Here is a 10,328-nt window from a genome sequence, read left to right on the forward strand (position 1 = left end):
AGTGTTGGAAATAGATGACCATTTGGCAAAGAATAAGATAACTCCATAACAGAGACATATTACTGGCATTCTGAAAAAAATCATAAGCTTGGAATTAAACTTCAGCAATTTATTTTCAGAACCCTAAGCCCACTTCATTTGAGCATTGGAAATATGATTACATCTTTTGGGTCTGCTTCACTATTCAATTACATCATGGTTCAGTTCCCTTTACTAACTTTCACTCCATTTCCCGTGATGCATATTGCTATATGGAGTATCACAGTTTGGAAAGCTAATTTTCCCAACATCCACATCATTTAGAAAGAAAATTCCAGGTTTCAATTACAATTTGTGCTGAAGAGCTTCCTGATTTTGTTCCCGAATAACTTCATTCTAATTTCAAGAATGAGATTACATTCCTTGTTCTTGATACATACACCAAAAAGCACATTCTCTTTGTACCTTGGAGAGTGTAGAGCACAGGAATGGTCCTGTTGGACCAGTTAAGTATAGTTCACACAAGCCTTCTCAAAATCAACTTCGTCTAGCCACATCAGTATATTCCTTTCTCAAGCGTGTGCTCATCCAGTTTTCCCTCGACTGTATCTGAGCTGCTTGCCTCACTATTTCATCATAATCTTGATCAGGTGACCACTCAATCTTCTCTTTTCTGAAAAGGACATCTCCAGCATATTCAGCCCTTTTGCAAAATATCACTCCTCCAGCATTAGCTGTTTCTCCAGCACTTACTGCATTGCTACTTTTTCCCTTTTATTGTATGAAGAGAATGGTCCATAGTTTTTCAAAGCAATTGAACAAAGATACAGTACAATTTTAACAAACTCTATTTTTCAATCCTTTTCCTCTGGAAATTAAACGCAATGCTTGATTTTGATTTTTTCAAAAATTAACTTATTAAACTAAAATGAGTGCTGTTAGCAATTTAAAACCACAAGAAATAGAATGAGTAGGTTGTTTGGACTTTCAAGCTTACTCTGCCATTTGATAGGCTTTTGGCTGATCAGACGTTGCTCACATCCACTTTCCTGCGTTTTCTACTGGATTCCCCTGCTGATCAAGAATCTATCAATCGATTGATTTCAGCCTTAAGCATATATAAAGATACTGCTACCACAGCTCCCTATGTCAAGGAGTTCCAAAGACTCAATCCTCAGAGAACAAATTCCTCATGTCAGTCTTAAATTGGCACCCCTTTCTTCTGAGACTATGTCCTAGATTCTCTCATTAAGAGAGACTCTCTCTGTATTTACCCTGTCAAGCCCCTGAAGAATCCTCTTTTCCAATTAGATTAGCTCTCATTCATCTAAAATTGTACCCTCAAATCATTGAGTTCCTCTACCTCATTTATTTAAATCAGCTGCATTCTAATTGTTCGACCAAAGGGCACCATTTTACTGGAAGCAGAAAAAAAAGCCATCAAGCCTCACTCTTTGGCCTCAGAGGCCTGTAATATTACCATTCAGTCCACAGCCCAGCCTGTGGAGCATAATGTGATGAGCTCATTTCTTTTTCCAGAAAGTACACAGAAAGAGCTCTGTGATCCAGAGCCTGAAGGAAGAAGGTGGCTCAGTACAGCCACTGCAGTCTGATATTTTGAGGACCAGCAAATACTTTTATACCCGACTGTAAAACATGAAGTCAACAAACAACATAGCCTTCTATTGTTCCTCTTTTCTATGTCTGACGACACAAAAGCGGGCAGCATTGTAGACAGGGTTGACAACAAAACAAAATTATAACAGGATACTGATAGGTTAGGTTAATGGGCAAAACTGTGGCAGATGGATTTAAATAGAAGCAAGTGTGAGGCTATCCATTTCAGAATGAGAAAGGATAGATTGGAGTATTTTTCAGAAGGCACAAAGTTAAATTACAGCGGATGTCTAATGAGATTTGGGGTTCCAGTGCATAGCTCTTTAAAATGCCAGAAAATAATCAAGACTAATAGAATGCCAACCTTCATATCTAAAGGGCTGGAGTACAAGGATGCAAACATTGTGCTGCAGTCATACAAAACCCTAGTTAGACCTCACTTAGAGCACTGTGAGCAAATCTGGATGTTTTGGCCCGGGATGAAGTTCAGCACAGCTTTACAAGGATGATACTTGGATTTCAGGGGGTTAAGTTACGAGGGGAGGTTAGACAAGTTAGGCCTTTATTCTCTAGAATTTAGAAGGCCAAGGGGTGATCTAATTGAGGTCTTCAGGATACTAACAAGGAAAGACAGGGTAGGTAAAATAAATAATTCCCACTGGTTGAAGATTCTAGAACCAGGAGGCATAGTCTAAGAATTAGGGCCAGACCACCTGGAAGAGATAGTAGAAAGCACTTCTATATGCAAAAATAAGTAGAGTTTTGGAACGCTTCCTCAAAACAGCATTCAATGCTATTTCAATTGTTAGATTTAAATCTGAGATGGATAAATATATTAAGCAAGGGTATCAAGGTATATTGGTCCATGGCAGCCATGGAGTTAGTCCATAGATCAGCCTTGATCTTATTGAATGGCAGTGTAGACTTGAGGGGCTAAATGTCCTACTCTTACTCTTATGTTCTAGGTCTTAGATAACAGTGTGTAGGAGAGTCTGGACTAACCGCTAACTCTGAAGGAGCTGATAATCGGTGTCAAGTCCTTCGAGATGAGCAAAACTCTCAGAAGCAAAGGCTTACTGGCCAATTTGCATTAATCTCCGAGGGGCTTGATTGGCCAAGAACTGCTGGAGGTGTACAAAAATATGCTTCTGGTTGGCAGCATATCCAAATCTATGAGGAAAGACACCATCAACCTCATCTGCAAGTAGAAGGGGAGGAGGGGAAAATTAGAAATTGGAGATCCACCCGAGTGCTGAATGTGGACTACAAAATTCTGTCTGAAGTCATTATCAATCAGGTGGACTCTACTCTGCTGGTGGCAATTCATCCTGACCAGCCCTGAACTGTACCCAGCAGGAAGATCTGAGAGGCTCACCCTACTCACTGGTACAATAGTCAATGGGCAAGAAAGGTGGGTGGATACCTGTCTCATCAGCCTGGACCAGGAGATGGCCTTTGACGGAATACTGCTCACCTTCATGATGGTTGTATTCTCATAAATTGAGTTTTTGGAGAGAATCTGCAAATGGTTAAAACTGCTCTACACAAACTCTTCTCAATGGGTGAGAATCAGGAAGCTTTCTAATCAAATCTGGAGTCAAGCAGAGCGATCGTCTCGCCCCTGTTGTTTTCATGGGTTGTATAGAATACTTGACCGAGACCACTGGGAAGGATATAGGCATTTCAGCTTGAAGCAGCAAATAGCTGACAATTTTTATAAATAACAAGTAATTTGTTTGAAAAAAAATCAATACATTGTAATGTATTTGCCAATTACACATCTCTTATAAGCCTATTAAAATGTCCTGGTTATGACACATTCTTTTGTATTAATGGTACAATTCAATTTCGTACCATCCACTAATTTTTAAGTTATACTTTTGATTAAAGCCCACATCATTGATGTATATAGTACAGCAGCCCCAATCCTGATCCCTGTGAAGTGTCACTCCTTTTATGGTGTAAGCCAACAATTTAACACAGTATTTGTTTTGCAACCAGTTTGCTTTTGCTATCCTTTCTGCCGCAGGTCCCCTGACGCCACGTGCTGGCCTTAGTCATGGGTCTATGATGCAATACCATATCAAAGACTTTTTAAAAAATATATTTAGATTACTACATTAACCTTGAGCACTCTTATTTCTTCAATAAGGCTTGCCAAGCCTGGCCTCTCTTTTTGAAATCAATGCTGACTATTGATATTTTTAATCTCTAGATTGTTCTTCCATTGCATCTTTGAGAAAAGATTCTATTATCTTTTCTACTGGTACACATTGAGCTAACTAGTTTATAGTCCCTGGGATATGCGCTATCTGCCTTTTTAAGTACAAGGATATCAGCTAGCCTATAGAGTGCTTTTAAAACACCTCAAGATCGCCTCCTTCAGTTTTCATACTCATATTAAACCCTCTTTGCTCTAATATATTTCGAACGAATCTGCGCTGTACCATATTCATGGTGCAATACATTCCTTCCAAAGTGCAGTACAAACTGAATGCAGTACCAGACTGAGCTTGACCATGGCTGCTCACACCTGAAGCACATTTTTCCCCTTGTATTCCAGCTCTCAAGATAAAGGCTGATTATCTTTTGTAACAATCAAGACAATGGACTATCTGTTAGGTCTTAGTGATTTATGTACTTGGATGCATGGGAGCACCACAACCTGTAAGGTTCCCTCAAAGCCACACACAGTCTTGACTTGAAACTATATGGTCATCCCTTCACTGTTACTGGTTAAAATCTTGCAACTCCTTTGCCAACAGTTTCATGGGGTACCTACACCACATGACCAGTAGTGATTCAAAAAGGCAGCTTTCAAGGGCAATTAGAAATGAGAAACAAATGCTGGCCTAGCCAACATTGCTCATACACCACAACAGAATTAATAAAGAAACTTGTTCTTCCATCACTTCTAGTTTCTCACCAGTTAAGGAATGCTGTGATTTATCTTCGAGTCCAATGTAGATGACTTCATACTTGCTGTCATTGAACTCTATTCAGCTTTGTTTTATGCAACCTTCTGGTCCCATCTACATTATTTTATATGATATACACACTTGGATATTTGAATCCTCATTAACACAGTGCCTTTCTAGCAGCACCACACAAACCTACCTCACCTCACTGGAGGAGACAGCACTAGAAGTGGTGTTACAAAAATGAATTACTGACTCCGTTCCTTCAGATGACTTGTTAAAAATATGCAGCAAATGTGAAATCTCAGAAAAAGCTTCTGGAAAACATCACTTTACACTTTTAGCCAATAAGATAAATGTACCCATTACTTCCATTTTCTTTCAGTTTAGTTTGGACAATCTCTAATTCAGCGTATTTCTCATCCTCAACATGAGTCCAAAAAAGCTGCACTTTGTATAAACATTGGACACCCTGTGCCATTACCAACCTGCTAAAGGCCAGCAAACTGTTTACTCACAGAATTTTGCTTTCTCTATAAAACAGTCACAAGATTAAGTGCAAAATCAAATCCAACTTTTGCATTTCTTTGAAGAGACACATCCACATGATGACGAGGTCATGAATAAGAAGTCACCAGAAAGTAAGCTGCAGATGCAAACTGATACCCTTACCTTCATAACACAGCATGCTTAAGTTACAATGCCCTAAACCTGTCTCAATTACAACACTTTCCTGTTTGCTAGTCATTTCTGGCCTCTTATTCTTCTCTTCTCCATTTGCAGCCATTAGTTATCATTACCAACCATTTTCAAAGACAGAAGACAGAAAAGAGATAAAGTAGAGATTAAAGGGAGAAAGAAGGTATAAGAGGAGAAGAGGAGCAAAAACATAAAGTGAGGACAGAGGAACGAAAAGGTACAGAGAAAACATTAACAGTTGGTGAGAAACCATGCAAGTACTTTTCTTTCATAGTACCATTATTTGGAGATCAAAGTACACAACTGAAACTTTCAAAGGCACTCAGAATTGTTCGATGCCTGCATCAAAAGTCTCACCCAGTATCAATAACGATGAGTATTCCTAGGAACAACCAGTAAGGCATCTTCCGAGTAATTAATTTGTCTACATAACCCGAGGCCTGAACTGGGTTTGGAACTTTCACAAGTACTTTCTATTCATTAGCTGTACACCCATAGCTGTTTATGAAAACCAACTATTAAAAGGTTGACAGACATGTGATTTAGTGAAACAAGACATTATCCAGAAAGTAACCCCAAGCATTTTTGTAAAAAAAAACTGACAATTTGAAAATAATTTTTTTAAATTTAAAGAAAGAGCCTTCATGCCTAATTACTTCTTACTTTGGTTACACCCTCAGCTTGTGCCTCTTGTACTTACTATGTTATTCCAGTCATTTGGTTTGTCTCCAGCACCACCTAATTTTTAATTTTTTTGTAATTCTCTCTCTGGCTCATTTAAATCGAATTATAGGTCACCCTTCACTTGTTATTCAGCTATTGATGCTTTACTCATACTGTCTGACACCCTTGATCACCTGCGGAGACCTATTGTCGACACTCCACTCTCACTATCCATATGATCTTTTGACCTCGCTGCTTAGAAATTCTGTGCCTGTGTGCTTCCCCCTCACTTCACCTGACAAAGGGGCAACACTTCGAAAGCTCAGGATTTCAAATAAACCTGTTGGATTTATAACCTGGTGTTGTCTAACTTCTGGCCTTGTCTACCCCAATCCAACACCGGCAACTCCACATCATGACTAAGTGGGTAAAGGTATTATACTGGTGTGGCAAATAGCCATACAGGAAAAGGATATTATACTTCCATCTTCTAATTGTATCCATTCAGCTGAAACTTGCTAGGCTGGTAACATCTACTACAATAGCTTGGGGAAGAATACTGGAAATACACAAATTGGGGTTGTCCCTGCTCCTGAACAGTGGGACTTGTTAGAAACTGTCTAATGTTGGTCAAGTCAATGAAGAATTGGTATTGGCAGAAATTTTGCTGCATTTTTCCCTATTATTTTGACTCACTACAAAATCAATACTAAGTAACTACCATTCCAAAAGGGAGCAATAATTGGTACATAAAAATAACATTCCATAGGTGTAGGAAAGTTCCTTACTACACTGCAAAAGGAGAAATTGAAGTGAATGAACTATGGTCAGACATTCCGTGCCATCAGTGATTGACGCTCAGTTCATAGGAGAACCACCACTGGAGGCAAAGAAAGAGGCAAATTCACATTTACACATTAAACTCCCAACACCATGATTGTAAACAAAACTATGCAACTGGTCCCTGGATCTAATTCAGAGCCAATACTGCCAGGATGTACGCAGCACAAGTTGGGTTTTCAGTTGTTGCTGGGTCAGGAAGAGATATAGATGTGATTTGGAAATTATATTGCCAGGCAAAGGTACTGGATCCCACTAACTTAGAACATGACAATTTTAAAAATGTGGCAGGGGTGGGGAGAAGAAGGAGAAAAAGTAAATAGGAAACCGACCACACCCAAGAAATGGCCCATGAAACTTCCTGAGGAATTTGTTAATGCCCAGAGTGGGCAAGAGTGTAATTTTCAAATGGTGAAATTAAAAAAAAAACTGAAATGTCTGTTGTTGATATCAATGCAGGTGGAAGATAAAAATTATTTTTGATATTGAGAAGTTTCAGGAGCCAAGGAATCATGCACAAGAACATGTGCTTCCATGAGATTGTTGGCCTTGGTAAAGCTGTCTTTCTCTTAAACAAAAATCCAAAGATGTGCAGGCTAGGTGGATTGGCCATGCTAAATTGCCCATAGTGTTCAAGGATGCCTAGATTAGAGGTGGCGGGGGGATGGTCTGAGGGTCAGTGTGGACTTGTTAGGCCAAAGGGCCTGTTTCCACACTGTCGGGATTCTATGATATCTATGAAAACTACACCACAGCTGCTGTCTGACTTTCTACTCTTACTCTGCAGGCAGATCCTACTGGCTGGTTATGCTCAATGTAATGGGACACTGAGCTCACCTCAGGCCCAATTAGGGCACATTACATTTGAAGATGGCATTAAGAAGAGTGTCACGGGTTCAGGACCTGGAAATAATTAGGTTCCCATTCTGGTTTGCAAATAAAGCATATAGCATCAGAAAAATTACAATAAAAATGCACAGCATTTGGCTGAGCAGGATTCAGTTGGCCAAAAAAAAGTTAGCCACTTTAATTCCATTTTCCAGCTTTTGGTCTGTGGCCTTGTGGCAACAGAGCGTGCGTTTTGAAGATTATTTTTTAAAAAGTTAAAATATATGCCTGTGCCATTATCAGGCTACAAGAAGAAGACCCCTAACATTCTCAGCAGAAAATATTAAACCTCAACACCCCTCCAACAAATGTAATTTCCAAATCACATCTACATCTCTTCCTGACCCAACAACAACTGAAAACCCAACTTGCGCTGTGTACATCCTGGCAGTATTGGGTCTGAATTAGATCCAGGGACCAGTTGCATAGTTTTGTTCACAATTAAATATTCAATATCTGGGATATACTTTACTTAACCAAAATTGAAGAAAAATTATCTAACACCCTAGTTAATACACTAGGCATTGACAGGGACAGCAATCCAGCAGCATGCACTAGTTCTACTACCTGGACCCCATGGGCATACACAGCTCTTGTGCTCAACTTCAATACACTATGCAACATGTTTATTGTTGAATATAATTTATGACATACTGATAGAGTCAAAATACAAATACAATTCAACTAATGTCCTTCCTATCGTGGCATCGTTTACATGAAGAATCTTTCTGGGACAGTCCAAAGCTTATATTTTGTAAAACACTGGCCTGGACTTCTTGATCTACACTATCGGGGTAGAGACTTCCGTGCAGTGTCTGCTAATATAATAGTACTTTCCCCAGGTTATGTGTCATTTTACCAGATCACAATACTCGACAGCATTTGAAATGGTCGCTTCTCACGAATGACCATGGGTGCACAGCGAGTAAATCGAAAGTCTGGTGGGGGAGTTCCAATCCAGTTCAGTTCTGGGATTGCGCCATTAAATTAATAGCTCAGAAGATGTCCCATCAATTCAGCCTCGTGATACCAGTGGTTGATAGTATTCGGCAAGGCCTTTGAGGCAAACAAACATCAATTTTGTGAAAGAATGTTGTTTGGAAGTTTCAATTTTTTTTATCTCAAAACAATTGTTATGAATGAGAAACAGAGCTGAAAGAAAGCTGTTGTGAATGGCACGATTATTCATCTATACTTCACTAAAGGAGCTGACTCCAGAATAACACAATTTTGTTTTACTGTGTGGGTTTGATATATTTTAACTCCTTACAAATGATCAAGGCCGGACTTTAATGGAGAAAGAGTGCGCGCTCGGCCGGCGTTTACATCTGGCAATACAGCTGTTCTTTCATTGATAATGTCCCGTCTACAGCGTGAAGACGGTGGCAGTGAGACTCTCAGCCAGTGGGTAGGATTGGACTGGCTGGCCGGGAAAGCTAAAGGAAAACCACATCGACAGCGAAACACTAAAACCACAGTCTGAAGGGGATCGCCGCTAACCGTGACGGCATGATGCTGAAAACACACTGGCTTACGGAACCAAAACGGTTAAAATACAAGTGCTTACCAAAGTTTGCTCGTATTGGAGCGCCCCCCTGTTTGCCTCGACTCCAGCCATGTCTGAATCTGCCAGGGAAACTCACACTCCGTCAATTTCAGCAGCCCTGTGGAGCGCACCACTTGCCGGGGAGGGAGAGGGGAAACGCTGCCTTGTCAGTCCCCCCAACACAGCCCGGTATGAGAGGGCAGTCAGCCCCGGGCCATAGCTCCTCCTTCACAGTCAGCTCCCTTCACAACAGGCCGCCGCAAGGGGCTGCTGCCGCCACCACCAGTGTGACTGTGAGCGATCCGGAATGAGCCTACCTCACCCCTAGCCTCTTATCATGAAATGAAACACGACAGCACCGAGTTCCGGATATTTATAAGCAGCATTGCAGGAGGGACGTGCTGAGCACTTTGTGGTGGATTGAAGCAGCGCATATTCCCGGGCAATACAGTATAAATGTGTTTGTCATCACATTGTCATGATACCAGTGCATGGATCATTAAACCTGTTTTTTTTTAAAAAAATGTGATCTACTGCCTCTATTGAGAGTGGGGACGGCACGGCGACTTGTACCGCTCGCACTTGTGCTTAAGTCCTGAATTGCAGTGTCTCAGTGTGTTGCTGAGGCGCCTCCAATAATGATCCGACAGGCTGCTGTGTAAAGCAGCATACATCCGTATTTCGTCAAATTGAGCTGATTGACCACAAGCGCTGGATTTAAGGTCGATCCTTGTGACAGTTTCAAACTTGTGTTTTTATTTCAAAAATATACTTTATTCATTAAAATCATCTATAAGTTTATACAATGGTTCTAAATCAGTTCTTTAAAACAAACAGACGATTTGGAATTTTGACATTTCTTCTCTACAGTCACAAAAACAAAGACATTTTCTTGTTCTGCAACTATTTACACTTTGCTCCCTGTCTATTAACCAACTCTCTGTTCATTATCCCAATTTCATTTGCCAATTGGTCCTTTGTGTTACATCTTATCGAATAACTTTGGGAAATCCAGGTATGCTACATTTACTGGTTTTCCTTTATCTACTCTAGTAGTTACATCTTCAAATAGAATCATAGGGTTGAACAGCACAAAACAAACCCTTTCATCCAACTCCATTTTTAAAAAAATCCCTACAGTGTAAAAGAAAGCCATTGAATCCATTGCACTCCTCCAA

The 10,328-nt window shown here is 40.2% G+C and overlaps 1 protein-coding gene across 1 annotated transcript in view; it reads right to left on the reverse strand.

Annotated features, from left to right (window-relative positions):
• LOC109928881 (chloride channel protein 2) overlaps positions 1-9,481 on the reverse strand; it is a 305,011-nt gene extending 295,530 nt beyond the window's left edge. The window contains exon 1 of the mRNA XM_048604584.1: positions 9,172-9,481. Coding sequence (XP_048460541.1) covers positions 9,172-9,222 — 51 coding nt within the window. The 5' untranslated portion in view covers positions 9,223-9,481. The remainder of the gene's footprint in view (positions 1-9,171) is intronic.
• Positions 9,482-10,328: the final 847 nt, after the last annotated feature.

This window comes from Rhincodon typus, chromosome 13 (assembly GCF_021869965.1).
Source record: "Rhincodon typus isolate 14 chromosome 13, sRhiTyp1.1, whole genome shotgun sequence".
Taxonomy (NCBI): Eukaryota; Metazoa; Chordata; class Chondrichthyes; order Orectolobiformes; family Rhincodontidae; genus Rhincodon; species Rhincodon typus.